Here is a 23,494-nt window from a genome sequence, read left to right as displayed (position 1 = left end):
TATCATTTGTCCGTATAGCCTGGGGTACTAAAGCTTTTTAGTAGTCCTGTTCTACGGTAATTGTTAATTGATGAAGCTGGTGAGTGGAACTGTGGTCGCGGTGCATGTTCAGCTCTCTCGTGGAGGTCACGTCGTTGCACCGCGGATAGGGGCACTGGATTAATTGGTTTTTGAGGAAGTGAAAGGCACACTGACTGTGTCACTCCTCGGTGGACACGTCAGACGTGATGCGAGGGAAAGGAGCTATAGGTAGGCGGGAGTGAAAGAAGAGAGAAAGAGGTTCCGTAGTGGAGGGACCCGGAACAATTTCCACCACCTGGGTGCACTGATGACATCGCACAACACACGGGCGCCTTTGCGTAACTCCTCCATGGAAACACGGCCGCCGCGGCCGGGTTCGAACAGGAATGGGCAAACAAACAAATAGAAAAGGTACAGGAGAGGAAAAGGCGCATCAAAATAGGTAGGGAAGGCGAGGAGATGATGATGATAAACTCTTTATTTACTCCCAAAAATAGGGGAACCAGCCCAAAGACTGGTTGCGCTGCATTAGAGAAGGTTGACACGGATCCGTTGGGACTCTATATACGGCCTTCAGGCGCGCGAAGTGAGCTGGCGTTGTTGGGCCGGCTCGGTGGTACGCAGGGGGAACTCCCACGCTTCTACGGTAGCTGAATTGTCAGTGTTGTGTTATGTACATGTCCAAAACATGTGACTGAGTATGGCCCGTTGTGAGCAGTATTTGAACGCATACGTGCAATGAAATTTGGGAAAGGTCTGCAATATATGGGTTTAGGAAGGCTCCTGTTTGTATTTTGTGCCAATGGACGGCGTCGCACCGGGAAGTTCCCGATGTGCTGGGGGTTATAGATACTAGTAGACACCGCTCGAGCAGGATGTCCGTGTGCATAACAAGTAACGTGCCTTGGGGCGTGTGAGAAGAAGCGGCAGGCTGAGGAGAGCGCTCCGCCCGGTAGTTGAGTTCTCGGGCTGAGCGCCTCATGGGCTGGGGCCCATATGAGAAGACGAGGAGTAGACGGTAAGGGGAGAGATCGGAGGGTCTGTCGGGAGACACGACCTGCATCGAAGTTACGAATGGCTTGTTGGGAGTCGCTGACGACTACTTCGGCGGAGGGGTTGCACGGTCAGAGCTAGCTAGCGCGATATCAACCTCTTCCGCGGTGGTAACAGTTGCGGCGTCGAGGACGCTGCAGGTATTGTGGCAGTTTCGGTGCGATGCGAATGCGACCGCTACCGTTGCGGGCCGAAGGGTGCGTATGTAACGTGTATGTAACCTGTGTATGTAACGTCGGGCCGACCGGCGAAACGTTTCTGGAGTTGGCGGGCTAGATCGACTCTGCGTTCTGCATGATGCTATGGATGCATACGCTTGGGAAGTGGAGTTAGTCTCTGTTCCTGTGTGAGGTCCATATAACTAGGAGTCGCCCGCGGAAGGGAGATTCCGACCTGGTCCAGCACTGCGCGGCCTGCATGTGTAAGCGCGAGGTGCTAATATTGGGAAGTCAGCGTCGCTTCAATAGTTAGTCGACTGTGCTGGAGATACCGAGGACCATCAGGCTGGTGGTGGAAGTGGACATGGGTAGACCCAATACCGTCTTGTATGCCTTGCGTAGTGATGCATCCGTCGCTCACGATCTATTCGCGTGAGGCGATGATAAAGGGCGACGTAGGTAATGCGTGCACAAACGAATGCTAGTGCGAGGCGCGAAAGGCTGGATTCGCACATGCCCTTGTGGTTGTTGGCGACTCTCTTGAGTAAGCGGCTGAGCGGGATTATAGATTGACCTATTCCCCTGGAGAGTAGTAACGTTTCCTCCATTATCTTGTAGATGAAGGCCCAGGATACGGATTTAGTCGTTATACGGGGTATGGGGGGGGGGGGGTACCCTGTGCTTGCAGATTGAAGGATGCCGGAGGCGATTTGCCGCGTCTACCCGGGGTCGGGACAATGATGTATTCGGACTTGGTGGCGGAGCAGGATAGGCCGACCGTGGCCAGGTAGGTAGCAGCGCAGTCGACGGCTGCCTGCAGTCTCCTCGATCTGGCCGTTACTGTGTGTGAGGTCACAGAGTGAGGTCATCGGCGTAGAGACTGTGGTGGAGGTGGGGGATGTCTGCCAAGAGCTTGGATAGACCAAGCAGCGCAATACTGAACAGGAGTGGCGGAAGCACCGAGCCTTGTGGTGTACCCCGGCTTCCAGGAGAGATGGTGGAAGGATCTCCGGAGCCAGTGTCAACTTGAACTGTGCGGTTCGTGAGGAGATCCCTTATGTATGCATACGATCGTTCTCCCAGCCCTAGGGTCTGGAGGTTCTGTGGAATGGCTTCGTACTGTACGTTGTCAAAGGCCATAGTGACGTGTAGACCTACTATGACTTTGGTGTCGAGAGTGCCGCTCGAGACGCCTGAGCTGATCTGATGCGCGGTATGACGCATTTTGTTGTGCAGGCTAGCGGTGTTATAATCGGGCACCGAGCTCCAGCCTAGGGGGATACGACTCCCGGCGTAGCCACGGCGGCGGCGGCGACAGCAAGTCTCCTCTGAGCATCCCGCACTTCTTCGCCAGTGCACCGTATGTCTACTTGAGGGAGATTGCTTCCAAGGCCTGCCGTACTGGACCTCTCGGAGAGGACCCAGTGCCAAATTAGCGTGTTTGGCCGCGGCCGTCTTCAACGAACATCGCACCGAACTTTAAATGCAAAACCCCGTTTCCGGTGTCTCTTCGGCGAGCAGAGTCCACGCGCCAGCGGCGGGTGAGCGTGCAGTCGCTACCGTGTCTGCAGACAAAGGAGCAGTTTCTGGTGAGCGGTCTCCTCTACCCCGCGTGGCCTCAGCCTCAACGCATGGCGGTGAGGGGGTGGGGGGGCGTGTCCATAAGTGGGGGGTTGTGAGATTGTGCACAAAAACTGAACAAGAGAAGCCACTCCGTCTTCGGCAAGGCCGTCCTACTGCTAAGGGCTTTAGCGAAGGAGAGCCTTATAACACTCGGAAACGAACGTGGCCGAGAGACTCTCATCTGTTCTTTACGTTGTAGATATGTAAAATGATTGGTTTGGTTTATAGGGGTTTTAACGTCCCAAAGCAACTCAGGCTATGAGAGACGCCGTAGTGAAGGGCTCCGGAAATTTCGACCACCTGGGGTTCTTTAAAGTGCACTGACATCGCACAGTACACGGGCCTCTAGAATTTCGCCTCCATCGAAATTCGACCGCCGCGGCCGGGATCGAACCCGCATCTTTCGGGCCGGCAGCCGAGCGCCACAACCACTCAGCCACCGCGGCGGCTTGATATGTAAAATGAACTTGTACAGTCACCTCTTTAGCTCTCTCCGGCTCTGCAACAGCGGGCTGCAACAGCGGGAAAGAGGTTATCTCCGCTTGAGGAGGAAAGTCTGAGCTTGAGAAATTAACCTTCCTCAAGTCTGCGACGAAGAATATCCAAGGACGGGCACGAACGAAAAAGAAAAAAAAGAAAGGTGCTCGAGAGTTTCGATCACACCGCAGTCCTTGGGTGTAGGAGCAATATAAGTTGCAAATGCCACATGCAACGATGCGGTGCGGGCAGGTCCGGTGCGTCAGCCGCTGGCGAAAGGCGGAAAAGATCCGTGCTGTGTGCGCGCATGGTCCCTTTCACCGTGTCAGCTGCTTCACGCGCACAGTGGCAGGTATTGGCAATGACAAGTTACCATCCGCTACTCAGGCTATGGCAGAAAACGGGGAAGTAATCGGATCGTGGCTAGTCCTTCATTTCCCACGCTGCGTGTGTTAGCATTTGCTGCAGAACAGCTACGGTGCAGGCAGTGATGTTCTCTTGAGGGTAGCAGCGCTCGTGCCGTGCTCCTTCTTTCGTCCCCGTCTTTGCATTACGAACTCTGCCGTCTAGCAATTGTATTGGTTGTTTTCTGTTTCTTTACAATCACACGTAGCGCGCGCTTAATCCGGCAGGTCTCGCATGCGGTGCGCCGGAGCGTGCTTTCTGGAGCTTTCGCTTTCACCTCACCGCCGTAAAAACTTTGGAAACTTCCGTCAGTCCAGATGTTGAGGCATTTTTCAGACGCATGCGCATACAGGGAGAATTATGACGTGACTTTTGATTACTTTGTTAACGCGATTCATGCACAAGCCCGCCTCTCGTTCTGCCGCCTTTGTTTTATTAAAAAAAAAAGAAGGTATTAACAGGGACTCCGGAACAGGGGGAGGGGGGGGGGGGGCAACCGCCCCCAACATTTCTCCAGAAAAGGCCCCCCCCCCCCCCCCCCCACCCCCCATGTCTCCAACTTCTTGCACTATAAGATCATATTCCTGACAAAGGCTTCAATTTTAGGATGCTATAAATGTAAAGCACAGTGCAGCTGACCTCGTTGGCTTCGTAACCAGCCTTAAAACGTTTAATTTCAGTAACCTAAACCAATCATATCCCCACCGAAATTGTTAAATGACTGAGATCTGTTCATGAGCATGATTACTAGCACTGAAATAGTATGAAAAATCTTTTTTACTGCAGTCGCTCACTGCAATCACTCCTCATGTGTACATATTTACATACAGGGTGCCCCAGCTAATTCGGACCAAGATTTAAAAAAAAAAACCGTAGCGTTCTCCAGTACTGAAATCGCCTGGATGTTGTTAAGGTTTATCTAAAGTTACAGTACCATTTTTTTGGATCATCCTACTTGAATAATCGTTCGAGATAAATTATTTAACATTTAAAATATACCTTCAAATCTTCAGGCGTCAATAGGAAAGTTGAGGAGCTCCACAAATATTGCCCAACCCAGACACTTCCAACGAGATAGCTTTAGCGTGGCCGTTTTTATTCGGGAAAAACGGAAGCCCGCGGAGTTTAAAAAATACCACGTGACAACGCGCTCCGTGCGGCCGAATCCGCCACAGCGCTCTCATCCGTGATTTGTAAAAACATCATCACCAGCGCCGCGCCTTCTCTTCGCTCACGAGAAAGGGCTTTTATCTTTGCTCGGCTCTGAAGTTACCGGCGGCGGCTGGCGACGCATTGTGCATTCTGCTAGCGTGATAGCGCAATTATCGCCGCAGAAACAGGAGCCGGCTTTCTTTCAACTGCCGCTCGAACCCACTGGCGCTTAACCTGGAACCAACCACAACGCGAAGCTCTGTCGTGTGCAGCACGAAAGGCGCGAAGCGAGCGATGTTTTTTGCAAAGCACGAATGAGAGAGGCTTGGATCCGGATATCCCCCCCCCCCCCCCCCCCCCCAAAAAAAAAAAAAATACCTTCCCCTAGTTTGACGGGATATGGCGTAGTTATTCGACTGCAGCGCTATCTTTTCCGCTACGCGCGCGCAGAGTGGAGGTTTGCGGAACTACGCTCTTCGTCCGTCTGGGCAGTCGCACCGGCGCACTTGCTCGTCTAACCACCGCGGGGAAGAAAAAAAAAAAAAGCGCCAGTGGCTGGAGCTTGCGATTCGAGCCGAGTCTTATTTCCTGCGGTAGCGTGTGTATACGTCTGTGCGGCAGGTCGCTTTACGAGCTCTTGGCATTTCTTGGGGAGGTGCTTAGCAAGGTTTTTTGCGGCAGGCTTAGTCCTCTCGCTAAATTTTTCCGGCCGAGACACGAAGAGCAAGTTGGCGGCAATGCCTGGAACGCGACCGCCATGTGATCGCAAACCTTGATGCGACGCGCTCCGTGCGATTCGCTCCGTAGTCGGCTCTCCGGGCACAGCACCTGGTCCTTGCTAAAGGCAGTCATTCTTCGGACGACCGTCGCCACTCGTAAGTGCCAGAAGACCCCCGTCCGAACCTTTGTGGACGCCGGAGACGCGGCTGCTAGCGTGGCTCCGGCGCTCATAATGTGTTCCTATGCCTGGCGTCCGTGGCGGCAAACGCCACGCGCCGTTTTGTTTTCGAATTGTAGCGTCGTTCTCTTTTGCTCGCGGTTCCCTTGGAACAGTTTGGTATGGCCACGTAGTAGACATCACTCGGGAGCGGTTCGTCTAGCCCACGTCGGTCATTCTCGGTCGTGCTATGCGACGCTCCTGTGAAGCCATGGCTGGTCGACGAGCTGCCAGGACAAAAGCGTGGGTCTGTACTCTGTCGTTGCGGTCACTGCCCAGAACGTTGTCCCGCATGGTGCTTCGTTAAGTTAATCGCTGACTGCCTGCGCGTAAAAGCTTGAGTGGCAAAAGCTCTTAGACGACGAGACGAATAGCGTGGCTTTCAGCATGCCCTTGCATAGCATTCTGGCGGGTACTTTTGCCGCCTTCAGAGAGTGGTTCGACTTTCGAATCTAGTACAGAGTTGAGCAAGCTTTTCTAGAGCGCTAGAGCAGACCGCTGCGAAGCAAACATATCGAAATTTTTGAGCATGTAGTCTTTCAGAGCCCGTGCTTGTACGCGATCAAAGCTGCATACATTAACAAGCGATAAAAGCCTGAGTATCGTACCCCTGAGAAGGCAGCTTCGCTAACATTTCGCTTTATTTGTTCCACAGCGCACCGTTCCGGCGCTCTAGACAGGCTTGTTTACGTCTGTACTTTTGCATGTCATGCGAGTAGCTGTTAGATTTTTACGAGGGCTGCCCACGCGTTGGGCTCTGCTGGTGTAAAACTGAAACCCGGGGCAGTGCTTCGTCGGCACCTCGTCTCGCGGCGTCCGCAGCGAGGTGGGCACCAAGGATGGCGTTCACAGCTCAGGGCGGTACATAGTGCGAGTCCTGCAAAATGAGCTTCTTTTGAGGAAAGAAAAAAAATGTTTATGGCTTCAAAATCCGCCTTTTAGCTAAAAATTTGAGATGAGCAGGTGCCAGGTCTGTGTTCGGGTACTGTGGAGGAAAAACTGACGTATGCTCTGCCTAAAAACTTGCTCCCTGAGTCAACAGCTTTTGTGGCTGCCTTGGTAGTGCATGGAAATGGCACACCTAAGGACGCCATGATCTTGTGCTTGTAGCTTCCACTCCATTAGCAACAAGTAGTGACGTGGAATATAAGTGCTTGTGTGCATTCACAAACCAGGCAAGACTTCGGCTTCTTCACATGGCTTAACGATGGAGGTGAAATTCTAGAGGCCCATGTACTGTGCGATGTCAGTGCATGTTGAAGAACCTTAGGCGGTCGAAATTTCCGAAGCCCTTCACTACGGCGTCCCTCTTAGCGTGAGTCGCTTTGGGATGGTAAACCCCCGTAAATCATGAAACCTTGCTTAATGCTGTTGGCACATATGGGTGTGCAGTATAATTTGGCCGTATTTGCCAAAGAGGTTCATTAGAATTTTCAGGTCAGCATGGGAGGGTTGAAGGGACACTGAGGACCACTCTATCCAAGTTTGGTTCTTAGTGTTGATCAATTCCATGGCTCTGTCTGGCTGTGTTGATGTTTGTCCTTCATTAAACCTTCTTTTTGGGTGAGTTGGTGCATATTGACCTTGTATAAAGTTTTAACTAATTAATACAGACCACGAGAAAGACGACACATGCACACAATCGTTTGTGTGTGTGGGGGTCATCTTTCTCGTGGTCTGTGTTTGTTTGCTCTAAAACTCTGTACAAGATGTTTGTCCAGCAGTAAAAGATGCATTTATTGCTGACAAAATTGTGTTTAAAAATTTTTCACCACCTTGAATAAAATCGCGACGTTTGCACTGAAAAGAACCCTGTGATCACCATTTTAAAGTGAACGGTGGTGTAGCGAAGCTTTTGCGATCCTCACTCAAACTGTCAATGCACCGCAGGTGTTGATGTCGACACCTGTATTGCATTTTCTGGCCTTTTCTAGCTCATAAAAGCTCTGTTTGCAGTGAAAGTAGCATCTTTAATGTACAGATACAGGCCAATCTCAGTTTGTCCGCACTCTTCCTTTACAGGATGGCAGATGTGTTTGGTTGACGGAAAGGGCTTGCCAGATTTTTGTGCTGAAGAAATTGCAACATTACTTTCTCTGTTTGTCAGCTACTTAGTTTTTTTTTGTCACATGTGGGTTTGTGTATCAGTTGTGTACATATTTAAAAAAAAAAATGAAAGCATGAGTTGTACACTGAATGCATTGTCAAAGAACTGCTGACTTGAAATTTCTGTGCATATTCCTTTTTGCTTTAAGAAACACCTTTTTACCCAGAAATTTGTGTGTATGCTTTATTATCATAGTTGTGCCAGTAGTGAATAACTGCAGTGAGTAATTATTCTGTTTTGCTTTCAATTGTTATAAGTGCCATGTTAAACCACTGGGTGCTTGTGGAAACATGCCTAGAGAACGGGTATCTTTGCAGAGCAGGTGTGACTGTGACTTGCATCCTTGCTGAATATCAGTGAAACTTGCACGTCACACTGCACATTGAAGAGTGAGAGTCCTTCATGCTGATATCGATGTCTTAAGGTGCTGAACTCCCCAGTCCTGCACAGTTTAAATACTGTTCATCGAAATGCTTCCTGAGCTGTGCGGTTGCTGACATTTTTTGTATGAATGTAGTCTGGAATACTAGCACAACATTGAGGTCGGCCAGTGGGATTATATAAAACAGATCAAATTTATATGATTGTCTGAAATTGAGGTGCTCGGATTGCTGTGTGCGTCTTACAGCCGCTTGCTGACATCGCCCTATTTTTCTTGCCATCGCTGGGATATTCTTTATCATCTGCGAGTACACACACTACCACACGCCGCTGGCTTTTCTCGTAATGGGGCTAGTAAGGCTTTTGCTTTAAAACATGAGTTGATAGAAGTGCTGATGTGAGAAGTGCTGGCCTTGCATTAGCGTGCGTGAGACATTCTGCAAGGGTATGTTCCAGGTTAGTTGTACCCTAATTGTAGTTAACGGTCTGCAGGCTACATTGTTATGTTGAATTAAATTTTATCAGAAAAGAAGTTTTCAACATTCTTTGTGCTTCATGGCCATTTAAACTTTTTTTTTACAATTAGAGGGCTATTTGCATTTCCCGCACTCCAACATAACAGGTGATGTCGCCTGTGACATCACTGTAAAAACCACTAGAGAAGCTTTTTATTGTAACAGAAGCTGCGTGCTTGGCCTTTTCACGTTGCCTGAGCTGATGGCATGGTACAGCATGGTTTTGTGGTTAAGCCAGTATACTCCAGTCAGTACTATAAAAATGATTGAAATCTGTTGCCATGTCATTCAGCTAGTTAGCACTAGCGTTGATGGTTCTGTCTTTTTTTGTAAAGTGATGAAAGCTGTGGGGCATGGCTGAATAGCTAGCTTAAAGGGGCTCTGAAATGATTTCGATGGGGATATTCTAGTGCAATACATCTGTAGAGGTGGTTTTTGTGGGTATTCCAGTCAAATTTGAAAGCTTTAAATGGGCCCTTTAATTTAGAAATAATTTTTAAAATCTCTGCTCGCAGTCACTCACAACCGATTAGGGTGGCACACCTCACCATGCGGCTTGCCCGCCCAGTCTGCCCATTGACGTCACAGAGGTAGGGGAAGCCACATGGTGAGGTGTCGCCCTAATTGGTTGTGAGCTACTGTGAGAAGTGATTGTTAAAAATTATTTTTCAATTATAGGGTCCATGCAGAGCTTTCAAATTTGACTGGAATACCCACAAAGACCATCTCTACCAATCTGCTGCACTAGAATTTGCCCAATAAAATCATTTCAAGGTCCCTTTAATCAAAGATAATGGCCCACTTCTATGCTCGTCATGTGAGTTGGAAAAAACTGTGCAATGTACTGCTGCCTTGTTGTCCATCACCGACCAGCTTTCTCCAGGAAGGTCTTCTTTGTCCTGGAAGGTTATGGCAGTAACCCCAGCAGATGGTTGGGCGTGAACTCTGTGCACAAGGGATAATTTGGTACCTGTCATTGTGGCCGTGCTGTCAAGCGCAGGCTTACTGGATTGATCTAAGGTTGTTTCGGCCCAACTTAGACTTTGGAGAACAGAGCTGACTGGGGCACTGCGCTAGGCATTCTGCTGGCTGGTAAAGCCTGCGGAAGATGTATTCCCTTTGCCGGTACACCTTGTGTTGGTCAATCAGGCATCATAGTGGTGGCCATTGTGTGGGGCCCCAGCTGATTCTGGGGCACAGGCATCCTGGCACTTGTTCTGTATTGTGGCCGCATAATTTTGGGGCATTATCAGTGCCAGTGTTTGGATAAATTAGTCCCCCTGTATATGAGTCATTCTGTCGGCATGTGCAAGATATTCCCTTGTGCAGAGTGTGTAGGCAAGCGTTATTAAAATGGGGGTGATAGATTCTTTGCTATTGTAAAGCAGCTTGGGCACTGCAGGAAAGTGGCCAAGTTCCTACTGCTGACTGCCTTAATCACTCATTGCGCATATCAATGTTCTGCTTTTCAGAGCCGGAGTGGCACCAGACTTCACCGCACCACGGCGCAGCCCGGTTCATCTGGCTTGGGGGGTTCCAAGCCTGCGGACCCCTCGGCAGCCGCCAAGCTTGTGAGCACTCTCGTATCTCCTATGGCTTCTCAGAGGGCAGCGTGGAATTGCTCTTGCCAAAGCATATTGCCACTGAGGGAATAGTCTGAAAGGAGCCTGCACCTCATGGGATTCTTGCTGGCCTGCACCTCAGTTACAGTATGATGCCATTAATGGGGTGTGTTTTATGACCGGTGTTCTTTGCTTTTCGTGGAGAGGGGGTGTGCCATGATTACTGAGTTGTGAATGCTCAGTTAATAGGGAGATTTATAAAAATTGTTTAGTAGTACGAATTGCTGGGCCACTTCGTTCTCAGCTGACACTGAAGTAACCAGCAGAAAGAAGACGTAGGGCAAACCATAGAAAGGGGTGCACGCGACTACTGGACTGGTTTTGCAACAGATTTTTTTTTTTTTTCCGCCCCATTCAATGGACACAAAAATGCTGTCTTGTGCATCCGCATGTGTGATTCAAAGTTGCTGCCAGTAACAAACTAAGCAAAAACTCGATGCATCAAGTCTTAATTCCCATGCCAATCAATAAAACTCCACTCTTTCTTGATAAAAGCTACAGATGGTTCGCTTATGAATGTTGTCACCGAGAAGGTATAGTTTTTTTTCATTGGCATGCAAGTGACAACTTGATGCATCAAATTTTTTGTCTGTTATTGGTAGCTAATTTGAATGGCATGTGTGAGTTCACAAGAGATTGTTTTTTTGTCGCTGAATGTTGTGAAAAAAAAAAAAAAATCAGTTGTAAGTTCAGTTCAGTGTACATGTGTGTGTGCCTCTTCTATGTCTTGTCCTGCATCTCCTTTTCGCCGGATCCTTCAGTGTCAGTTATAATAAGAGGCTCCAAGTCATGGGGGGGGAAGGGGGGGGGGGGGCATCATAATTTTCTTGTGCAGAACCCAGGGCATTTTTGCATCTTGGGTTCGTGTTGGAGGGCAAATGCAAAATTGCCTTCATGCCCCAAATCTGCTTTGCATTGAAGAAATGCCGGTGCCCATCAGGTCTTGCGTCACAAGGAATTTGCCTTTGTTCGGTCGGTGCACATAATGCCAGCAACAGAGTAATGACACATAATGCTTTTGCTTTGTCATGTTGCATCTGTGCCAAGATGTTCGAGCAATAAAAAAGCATAGCTTTAGGGATTGCATCTTGATCTCAAGTGATATGAAGCCTAGTGAGCAGTATGGTTGTCATGAAAATATGTACCAGCAGGAGCAGGACAGTGGAGTAGGATCTCTTGGATGACAATAAATTAATAGTGCGAAGTAAGTTGCTTTTGTTTTTGGTTAGTTTCACGATTTATTGCACATTTCAATAGTGATCGACAGGTAAGAAAAATAAGTTTTCTGATTTGAATTTACCACTATCTTCTTTTGAGCAGCTTTGGAGTGTTGACGAACGCAATCCGAACAGCATTGAAGGCATCCACATTTGTTGCTCTGTTTGTGCTATTACTCAGGCACTGAGCGTTGCAGAAAAAAAAGCATGAGAGCAAAAAAAGCTTACCTACTTATTGCTCCCCTAGTTCAGGAAAAATGAGTGTTTTAGATTTGTCTTTTAGCTCTCCATCAGTTTTTAGCAATTTTAAATGGGATGTTTTAGACAACCCATATGGAAGCGATCATCTCCCTGTTTAAATCTGCCTGTCATCCCCACCATCAGTCAACCAGACAAAACCACGGTGTTGGAAGCTCAATTTAGCAGACTGGCAGCTTTTTAGAACAGCAGCCACATTAGAAAATATTACGCGAGAAAATCTTAATGTAAATGAAATAAATGAAAAGTTCACAAATTGTCTTCTTGCTGCCGCACACTTGGCTATCCCCCAATCTTCAGGAATAGTACAACGCAACCATAAAATGTGGTGGACACGAGTTGCAAAGAAGCAAAAAAACAACAAAATAAAGCTTGGGGTATAAACTTTAAAAAAGCAAGAGCAAAAGCGCAGTACATACGTCGAAATGCCGAAAAATCATCCTGGCAGCGTTTCATTTCCTCGATAAACAGCCAAGTCTTTTCGAAAAAAATGTGGGAGGCAGTACACAAAATGGATGGTCGGTACTCTCCATTCACAGTTCCTCTTCTGACAACCCCTGGTGTACAGACAAATATAAAAGAACAGGCAGACATATTAGGTGAACAAACATTTTTCCACTGTATCTAGTTCCTCTAACTATACAGAATCATTTTTAAAATATAAAAACACAGCTGAAAAAGAAAGACTGCCGATAAAGGGCAGTGCTCACGAAGCATATACCTAATAGCCCATTTACACTACAAGAAATTAACAGTATACTTTCTTTGGGTAAACAGACTGCACCAGGACCAGATGAAGTCCATTACAAAATGCTTGCACACTCGTCCGAACATGCTGTAGACTCGCTTCTGAAATTTTTTAACAAAATATGGTTATCAGGAGAGATTCCAGAGGTATGGAAATAAGCCATTATTGTACCGTTGTTGAAGCCGCGAAAAGTACCTACCTCCCCTGGCAATTACAGACCTATAGCCCTAACAAGCGTACTTGCCAAATCCTTCGAAAGCGTCCTTAACATTAGATTAATGTTTATATTACAATCCCGTGATCTTCTTGACATCCATCAGTGTGGGTTTAAAAAGGCTTGCTCTACAACCGACCATCTAGTCCGCCTAGAGAACACAGTCCGAGAAGCATTTATACACAAGCAACACTGCCTTGCGGTCTTTTTCGATTTAGAGAAAGCCTATGACACCACATGGAGGTTTGGCATACTGCGGGACCTTGGAGACCTCGGAATCCGTGGTAGAATGCTAAAATGCTTGAGTGACTTTTTGACCAACTGTTCATTTCAAGTACGTCTGGGTGCCACTTTCAATTTCATTCAAGAGAATGGCGTGCCTCAGGTGTGCATTTTAAGCACCACGCTCTTTATAGTAAAAATGAATTCCCTAGCAAAAATAATCCCAAAGTCTATCATGTATTCTGTCTACGTCGACGATCTCCAGATTGCTTGCACATCCTCTAGCGTTACATCGTGTGAGAGGCAAATACAGATGACAGCAAATAAACTAACAACATGGGCAGACAAACGGTTTCAAGTTTTCAACGCAAAAGTCAGTAGCTGTTCTTTTTTCGCTTAGAAGAGGACTGCACACTGATCCCTCCCTGTATTTAAACGAAGTCGCACTACCAATTAAAGATGAGCACAAATTTCTAGGAATAACTTATGACAAAAAGCTCACATTCCTACCACACATAAACATACTCAAAAAGAAAGCTTCTAAATCTCTGAATATACTAAAAGTACTTTCACGAAAACATTGGGGTTCCGATAGGACTTGTCTTTTACAGATTCATCGTTCTGTAGTACGTTCTACATTAGATTACGGATGCATAGTTTATGGATCAGCGAGGCAATCATACCTTAAACGGCTAGACCCTAGTACACAATTTCGGCTTGCGTCTTTCCACCAGTGCATACAGGACGTCACCGATAAACAGTCTTTATGTGGAAACCAACGAACCATCACTCACAGAGAGAAGAACCATGCTCACATGCTCGTACGTTTTAAAAATCCATTCACTACCTAAACATATCAGTCACCAAATAGTCACAAAGTGCCCATTTAGAACACTATTTAACAACAAACCATTAGCTATAAGGCCACTTCTCCTGCGTTTCGAAGATATGTGCAAAAACCTCGGCGTAATGGATGCATTACCTAGCGTTGCTCGAAGACGTGGTCCACTGCCTCCATGGTTCAATTTTCCTGCAATCTGTGACCTCACTCTTGCACATTTCCGTAAAAAGCGAACTCCATAGCAACATATATTACAAGAATTCCGTGCCCTTGAAGAAAAATACAATAGTTTTACAGAATTTTATACTGATGGATCAAAAACAGATAGTTGCGTAGGAAGCGCAGTGGTGCGAGGAAATTCCAAGCAAATAGTAAGACTACCACAGTGTTCCTCCATCTTCACCGCGGAGAAAAAATACTAAGTGAGAACCTCAAAAATGCTGTTATTTACACAGACTCCTTAAGTGTACTTAGAGCTCTCCATTCTAAAAATGCAAGCACCCCTCTGCTTGGTGACATCATACATAACATAGTAACTGCCACAGCTCAAGGACAAAATATAAAACTGCTGGGTCCCGAGTCATGTGGGAATAAAAGGCAATGAGAGATCAGATGTGTGTGCTGCTAAAGCACGTGGCAAGGAAATAATGACAGTAAATATGCCGTTTAATGATTGCATGAAATTAGTAGCAAGGAAACTAAGAAAAAAATGCCAGTCGGCTTGGAACAATGAGGTAAAAAATAAACTACACTTGGTAAAATCAGTTTTAGATGAATTTAAGTCGTGTGTGCACCAAGAACGTTTCAAGGAAGTGATCTTATGCCGTCTCCGAATAGGCCACACGCACCTTATGCACAACTTCCTACTAACAAAACAAGACAAACCTGTTTGCCAAGAATGTGGAGATGAACTCACGGTTAACCACATTTTATTCTCTTGTGTGGAACTGGAAGAACTAAGAAAAACGTATTTTACTGAATTTTATAATAAATGCATTCCTTTTCATCCCGCACTGCTTTTAGGAGATGATGCAATTGTTAATATATTATGTGTTTTAGCTTTCTTAACGAAACGGGATTTCTCAAGAGACTAAAATTTTTGCCCACTGGTTTGTTTGAATTTTAGTACACCTCAGCCAATTTCTCATACCGGAGAAGAAAGCTGAGGCTTTTATTTTGATTGGTTGGGAGCCTCGATATCCTTCCGCAGCCAAGGAAGGCTACTGAGGTTACCCGGCCCTCTTTAAAGCTTTTACTTGTAGCCATTTATAAAATTTGTGTATGTGTTCACTGGGTAATATTAATGTTTGGGGGACGCTAGAGCAAGGATGATTCATGCATTTCTATAATATTCAACAAAAGACTTTTCCTAAACCTTTTTCTTGGCGCATGATGGCCTCAGTTGCCTATGTGCCATAAAACACAACACAACACACAACACATGAAATCGGGTCTATTGTTCAGTGAGGCTCACTGAAAGGAAGTTTTTTCACAGTAGTGTAAAATTTTCTGTCTGACTTTGTGTTGCTCTTATGCCAGCATTGTTACCCATTTTTTGTTGTGGGATCGGACTAGTTTGGTGCGACTGGCTGAAGTGGGCACACATCATGTGGAGCCTCATCTCCTTGGCCTTTTTTTAGATGGTGCTAATCACTTGAAGCTCGGCAGTGGTTGGAGCTCCTTGAAACATTTGACGACGGCAATTGGCAACCCATGCCGGCCAGTACCTTTCAAATTGGTTTAGAAAAACTTGCCAGTGATCTAGTCAGTGCATAGGTACTGTGAGAAAGGCCCCTTTGTGCATACTCCTCTGTCATGCGAGCCGCCACGGTGGCTCAGTATAGGTATATGGTGCTCGGCTGCTGACCTGAAAGACGTGGGCATGATCACGGCTGTAGCGGTTGAATTTCGATTGAGGCGAAGTTCCAGAGGCTCGTGTACTGTGTGATGTTGGTGCATGTTAAAGAACCCCAGGTGGTTGAAATTTCCGGAGTGCTTCACTACGGCAGCCATGATAGCCTGAATCACTTTTTATACCCCCATAAACCAAACCATAAACCAATCTTCTGTCACGCTTATATGCCTCACAGTGCGCTGTAGCTTGCTTGCTAGTCAGCAGTCTCGCAGTGGCACTGTGCTGCATTTGCTTTCTGTTCTTTTCTGTATCAAGACACTCGAGCTGTAATTAATTGCAAAGCATTTTGTCACAGTTAGCTTAGTATGTATAGCCCCAGTATTTTTCATGATGTTCTGGGATACTGAAATGTCAACAAAGCAGTAACACAAGCTGCACACATGGAAACAGGAAGCAAAAACGGCCATATACCATAAAAAATGTTATTACATTGTGATGAATGGCTAAAAGGTTCTCTGTGACTTTTCATTTGTTTGGCCACAGAATGGTAGTCCTCCTCATGGACAAGAGAAGTGTATATTGCTCCCATTTTTGTAGCATGTAAACATATTCAAGATGCCGTGTAACGCATGAGGGTGTTCTCCACTACTTTTCAGAAGCCCAACTACTCTCTCAAGTTCACCTTGGCTGGCCACACCAAAGCTGTTTCGTCAGTCAAGTTCAGCCCAAGCGGAGACTGGCTGGCCAGTTCCTGTAAGTTAGCTTCCCTGTGTCAATGATGCCTTGTGCTGGCTCGTGCTGTTGTGAGCGTGCAGGCAGTGTGGTCCACTTTTGGAGCAGAAGCACAGTGGGTGGCTGGGGTTGTGCTTGGTGTACACTGCGCTGCTGCCTGACAGTCCAGCATTGCAGTGGAATATGAGCACAGAGAAAACTGTTCATCTCTCTCAGCACAAAAGGCATTTTATTTCCATCTTTCTGTGCATTCTGCGAGGACAAGTATCCTTGTGCTGGGGCACCATTTTCTATGGTTTGTTGCAGTTAGTGCAAGTTCTTGTGGATCTTGTGCTAATAATGATGCTGGGAAGGTGGAAGCGGCACCAACGTTTGGTTTTTCTTTTCTTTTTGCCAACTGCTACAGTTGAATCTCGCTACAACGAAATCGACGGGACGCGCGAGAAATTTCGTTGTCGCGAAATTTCGCTGTCGAGAAATTAACCAAAAATGCAAGGCAATAACTCCAGCAAAACATAGTTTTATTGCCAGAAATCTATGAGCTTAGCCTGCTTGCGTTTCACTGCCAGCAGCGGCGTCACGCAACTCTCGCACTCTGTTAACAGCGACATTGCAACGTCGTCATCGTGTGTGCCAAGGAATTTTCTAATAACGTTGAAGGCATCCAGTACCTGCGATGATGCTGCCAGGGCAGGTAAATCTTGAGCGGAGTCGTCTTCATGATCGGGCGGCTCTTCCGGCTCGCGAATACTTTTGATGATGTCTTCATCGCTTTGTTTCCTCGTGGACAATCACGTCCGCATCAACGTCGAGGAAATCGTGCAGCGCTATGTCAGCAGGGACGTTTCCAGCTTCCTGGAGCGATTTCCAAGTAATGTCAATCCCTTGAGTCGATGACGATGGTACACTTTCCGCGGCTGCAGTCGTGCTGGTCGCCTTGCTGTCGACAAACCCGGCGTGCTTGAAGCAGTTACGGATCACGCTGCACCGTGTTGCTCTCCATGCCGCAGCCATCATTTCTAAAGCCATGAAAAGATCGACTTTCGTCTCCCTACCAGTGTCGGTATTCAGGAGAAGCCGCTGGATCAACCGCTCCTGGTAGGAAGACTTCATGCTCCGGATATGCCTTGGTCCAGGGTTTGAATGACTGAGGTAGAATTCGGCGGGAACTTCAGCTCCACACTTGACAGCTTGATGTCGTCAATGCGGCGCGCTGAACAATTGTCCAAGAGCATACAAACCTTTCGATTTTGTCTGCTCATGTCACGGTCAAGTGCCACCTCCCAGTCAGCAAAAATGGCACGGATCATCCACGACCGGCTGTTTGCCACGTACTTGACAGGCATCCTGTTCCCCTTGAAGCAACGCGGTTTTGAACTTTTGCCAATAACTAACAGGGGGCGTTGATCAGACCCATCCACATTTGTACACAGCAGCACAGTCACTCGTTTCTTGCTATGTTTGCCTCTGTGGCAACGCTGCCCTTTAAAATCAAGCGTCTTCGCTGGCAGCATCTCATAGAGTATCGTCTTCTTTATAAATATCACACGGAGCGTAACTGCTCATTATGTCAGTCATGTTGTCCGCCGCCCATGCTGATGCGCCGTCAACGTCCGCAGATGCCGATTCACCGCACAAAACCTTGCTGACGATGTTATGCCTTTCTTTAAAGCAATTCAGCCATCCCTATGCCTGCCTTAAAGTCGTTCAGCCCTAGCAAACAAGCATAATTTAGGGCCTTCTGCTGTACAATTTTACCGCTCAGGGGCATGTTTGTTGCTCGTGAATCGAACTAAGCATAGACAACGTTGTCGAGCTCTTCATACGTTGGTTGCGTCACTTTCTTGTGCTGTGCTGAACTGCCCAATGAAAGTGCCTTCCTAATACTGTCCTTATTCTTCAAAATCGTCAGTAGCGAACTCGGCGCGATGCCTCATTCCTGCCTCACATAAATGCGTTGAGAAAGAAAGCTTCCCGGTCTCTGAACATACTGTGTGAAGTCCTATCGCACAGTGGGGTTATAACAGGGCAAGCCTTCTACAAATTTGTCACACTCTGGTATGATCCTGCTTAGACTATGGTGACTTACTGTACGGTTTAGAAAGGCAGTCCTACTTAAAACGACTGCACCCGGTTCACAATTTTGGGTTGCAGCTTTCAACTGATGCATACAGGGCGTCACTCATAAACAGTCTGTATGTTGAAACCAATGAACCACCACTTGCAGACAGAAGAAGCATGCTCACATGTTAATACATTCTAAAAATCCGTTAACTACCGATACATATCTTTTACCCAATAGTTACTAAGTGCCTATCTAGAGCACTGTTTAACAACAAACCTCAAGCTACTAGGCCACTGCTCTTATGATTTGAAGAGATGTTCTAGATTCTTGGCATACTCGACACATTACCTAGCATTGGGCAAAGACGAGATCTGCTGCCTTCATGGTACAATTTTCCTGCTTTTTGGGATTAACTCTTACTCAGTTATATAAAAAACAAACTGCACAACAACACATCATACAAGAATTTCTTGCACTCTAAGAAAAATTGAGTGGTTTCACGGAGTTCTATACCGTTGGTTCAAAAGCTGATGTTCATGTTGGAAGCACAGTGGTACAAAGGAATTGGAAAGAAATAGCGTAAGACTTCCGCATGTTATGCGGTCTGTGTGGCCGTAGAAAAAATAGGAAATGAGAGCCTCACAAACTGCATTATTTACACAGACTCGCTAAGTGTACTTACAGCTATCCATTCCAGAAATGCAATCACTCCACTGCTTGGTGACGTACACAACATAGCAACAGCCATAACTCAAGGACAAAACATAAAACTTTGCTGGGTACCGAGTCATATTGAAATTAAAGGCAACGAGAGAGCAGACTAGCGCACTGCTGAAGCTGGTGGCAAGCAGATAAAAAAAGTAAATGTACCCTTTAAGGATTGCATGAACTTACTACACCGTAAATTAAGAAAAAAATGGCAGTTGGCTTGGAACAACCAAGTAATTAACAAACTACACTTGGTAAAGACAGTTTTAGGTGAATGGTAGTCATGTGTGCACCAGGAGCATTTCAAGGAAGTGATTCTCAGCTGTCTCTGTATAGGCCACGCGCACACCTTACACACAACTTCCTACTGACAAAACAAGACAAACCAGTTTGCAAAAAATGTGGAGATGAACTTGCAGTTAATCACATCTTATTCTCATGCGTGAAACTGGAAAAACTAAGCAAAAAATACTTTCCTCAATTTTATAATCAATCCATTCCTTTTCATCCAACACTGCTCTTAGGTGATAACGCAATTGTTGACATGTCTTGTCCTTTAAGCTTGTTAAGAGAAGCAGGTTTTCTCGAGAAACTAAATTCTGACCCACTGCTTTGCTTGATTTTTGATACACCTAAGCCACTTTCTCGTTCCTGAGAAAAAAAGGCTGAAGTTTGTCGTGAGTCTCGAGATCCTTGCTCAGGCAAGGATGGTCACTGGGGTCTTTGAAATCTTTTACTAGTAGCCATTTCTAAAATTTCTTTCCTTTGTCATCACTGGGTAGTACAAACTGACGTTTTAGGCCCTCTACACCAGCGGTGATTTTTCACATTTCTATAAAATTCTGCACAGAACTTTTTCTATACCTTGAGCTTGGCGCATGTTGGCCTTAGTTGCCTGTGTATAGGGGTCGGACTTTACGGTTTTTAATTTTCTGAGAATTCAGTGGACTTTTTTCAATTTTTTTTTTCAGGACGCTACTTTCTTTTTTTTTTTTTCGGAAAATATTATTATCGACGAATGAAATACTAACTTTTTTCGGTCACTTAATGTAGCAATTCCATGTGGTCAAAAGTCATTTATAGTCTGTCTCTATATTTTGGTCATCCTGAACAATTTATTTACCAGTATTAAAGGGCTACAGAAAGGGGTGTTTGAGCTTGGCTTTAAAATGCTTGCACTATGTAGAGTACAGGCCACCCAGTGTTCATGCCACGTACGAAACCTCAAAAGTGAGCAGGAAATTTACAATACATTTTTAAAAATTCCTGCTTTCGCACCTCGCAGCGATGCGCGGTGCCGGGCTTTCGCGCGAAAACCTGGCATACAACGTCACGTCGTGCAAATGACGTCAGCAGCCGGGGAGTTATCATTGGTTCACAGCGCCAAATTCTTTCAGACATCACGCGCTACCACGGCGGGGGCCAATCCGTGCGCGCTATAGCCGGCGGAGGTAGGGGAGGCCGAGTGAGTGGGGTTGGCGGAGGAGCACCACCATTTTGGCGTCCGAGAGGAGAGGGAACGGCGCGAAGACGCAGAAGTTCAAATTTTGTCTGCATGTAACTCGGCTTCTACAAAACGGACTAAAATAATTCTTGCTGGGGGATAATTATGAACTGTCGTCTTTTAACATCCCAGACATATCACCTTTATTGAGAGCCCCTTTCTGTGTCCCTTTAAATATGCAAATGGTAGTACACTGAGCTGTGCTTGTAGAAAAAATTGCTACCCTTGTTAAAAGAATAACTCCAGTTAAATGAAGACAAAACGGAAATGAAAGTTTACTTCTAAGAACTAGGTTGACGTTATTGTTGGGTTGTCGCACTGCGTTGTGTGCAAGGGTGGGGCATCACGTAGTCTGCGGGTTGATGGCAGCGATGGAACTGCCGCTCAATCGTCATGGTAGTCAGAACGTGCTCTTTTTGTGGCGCCCATTCGCGATTTCATGTCAATGTCCTACATGCATTTGATTAACCTACTTAACCGACTAACTGCTCTAAGCGGGTGATGATAGTGAAGGAACGGTGCTTAGCTAGAAGACGGCAAGGAGATGATGCTTCCCGGTCTGCAGAGGCATGTAAGATAGTGGAGCAATTCCTCAAATCGTAAAACTGCACTGCTTATCCTGCAATACCATCGCCGCATCATGCCCCTGGCTTCCCTACTTAGTTAATTTTCAACTTTAAGTGAGCGTAACTCACATTCAGCAGCCAGCTAGCTGTGCCTTGCAAGCCAAAAATACTGACCTTCTTCAGTTAAAACTGAATTTTGAAAAGTGAATTCATACTTTTATCATATTTTTTTCCTGGCTTAAACTGAAAAGTCCAACCTCTGCCTATGTGCCATAAAACGCAACACAAAACAGCACGTTCACCATATGTATGTATGTACGTATGATCTTGTGCCATTGCCTAGCAACACGAGCCTCTCTGGTAGGCTTGGGTAGTAACTCAGGTAAGCTTGGAGGAGCGTTGCTCCAGCTGCGCGACAGGTTCCTTGGGATGAGAAACATGGGTCTTGCATTCCCTATGGGTGGCTACAAGAGGAACAGCCACCTGCCAGCGCAGTGGCACATCGCTTAAACGCTGCGCCACTGCACTGGTAGGGGTATGAATACTCGCTGCCATCTGTGAATGTTAAGTAGAGAATGACCATTGCTGCATGTACGGGCATTGACCCATTAAAGATATTGCATCATACCCTTACGTCCACGCTTAAGTATCCGCTCCAACTGAAGAATGAACACCTGCTTTCGCACATCTACTCGGTTTATAATCCCTGCCATTTTTTTTTTATGAAGACGATGCTTATGAGCTTTGTAATGGGACCGATAGGCGCAGCGCAGCGAAGAAGCCGACGAGTTCAAGCGGGACAACGAAGAAGCAGACGAAGTGCAGCTGGGTTTTTCGAACGACGCCTGTGAGTGTGCCCGTCGTGTCGCCGGTCAACCAAGACCAACCGACCTGTGCTTCAAATAAACGCCTTGACATTTGGTGGAGGTGCCTCGGTTCCCGTCCTGGTCCTCATCCTGGAACTTCGAAGTGGAACGCTCCTCGTCTCCGCCACCATGCCGGAAGGTCCGAATTTAACCATCGCAGCCCATCCCTGCCACCGTACTCTGTCACGGGGTGCAGCGCCAGCGTGACCCTTCTCCATTTAGTGGCACCGATGACCAAGACGTCGACGATTGGCTGGCCTCCTATGAGCGCATCAGCACTTACAATCGGTGGGACGAATCCGTGAAACTTAGCAACGTCCTCTTCTACCTCACGGACGTTGCCAACCTATGGTTTCGCAACCATGAGGCCGATCTTCCCACCTGGTCGTCCTTTAAAACGAGCTTCGCCGACGTTTTCGGCCGCCCCGCCGTCCGGAAGCTTCGCGCCGAGCAACGTCTTCGTGCTCGATCTCAGCTCCCTTCCGAGACGTTCACAAGCTACATCGAGGACATCGTTGACCTGTGCAAGCGTGTCAACCCCTCCATGTCCGAAGGGGATAAAGTCAACCACATACTTAAAGGCATAGCCGATGACGCTTTCCAGATGCTGCTGGCGAAGAACCCCACCTCCGTCGCTACCGTTATCCAGCTGTGCCAAAGCTTCGACGAACTCCGCAAGCAACGCGCATCTACGCGGCAGTCCGGCGCGCCTGCGGGGGGTCTTGCTGGCTTGGCCCTTGGTGGCTCGTCTGCTGAGCAGTCCCTGTTCATGCAGCAGGTTAAAGACTTCATCCGCGAAGAGATCGCTCGCCAGCTTTCTCTGCTGCATCACATTCCCGACCCCGTCTGCCCTCCGCACGACCTGGCGCCATCTCTCACGCCCACTATCCGTCGTGCTATTCAGGAGCAGGTCGCTGCAGTTCTGCCATCCAGTCCCCCACCTCCTCCTGTGGCAGCGCCGCTCACCTATGCTGAAGCAGTCACCGGTACACGGCGCTCGCCCACCTCTGCCGCCTACCCTAGCAGCCCGGCCTTTTATGCTCCACCGCCGTCTATACCCCCGCCGCAGGTCCCGGTTCGTCGACCCCGCCGAAACCCTACGAACCCCTGGCGTACCGAGGACAATCGACCAATATGCTATTCCTGCGGTCTTCCGGGCCATGTCGCACGCTTTTGCCGTCAGCGATCTCCTCGTTCTGGCGATTTCATGCGCAATTTCCGCTACGATTCCGGGCCGCCCTTGCCTA

At 47.2% G+C, this 23,494-nt stretch overlaps 1 protein-coding gene across 1 annotated transcript in view; it reads left to right on the top strand.

Moving 5' to 3' along the window:
• Nucleotides 1–5,940: 5,940 nt before the first annotated feature.
• wds (WD repeat-containing protein wds) overlaps nt 5,941–23,494 on the top strand; it is a 95,335-nt gene continuing 77,781 nt past the window's right edge. The window contains exons 1-3 of the mRNA XM_077650586.1: nt 5,941–6,073; nt 10,302–10,400; nt 16,463–16,559. Coding sequence (XP_077506712.1) covers nt 6,017–6,073; nt 10,302–10,400; nt 16,463–16,559 — 253 coding nt within the window. The 5' untranslated portion in view covers nt 5,941–6,016. The remainder of the gene's footprint in view (nt 6,074–10,301; nt 10,401–16,462; nt 16,560–23,494) is intronic.

The sequence above is a fragment of the Amblyomma americanum genome, chromosome 1 (genome assembly GCF_052857255.1).
Source record: "Amblyomma americanum isolate KBUSLIRL-KWMA chromosome 1, ASM5285725v1, whole genome shotgun sequence".
Classification (NCBI taxonomy): Eukaryota; Metazoa; Arthropoda; class Arachnida; order Ixodida; family Ixodidae; genus Amblyomma; species Amblyomma americanum.
Note: the sequence above shows the minus strand (reverse complement) of the source record. Positions and strands in the feature narration are given on the sequence as shown.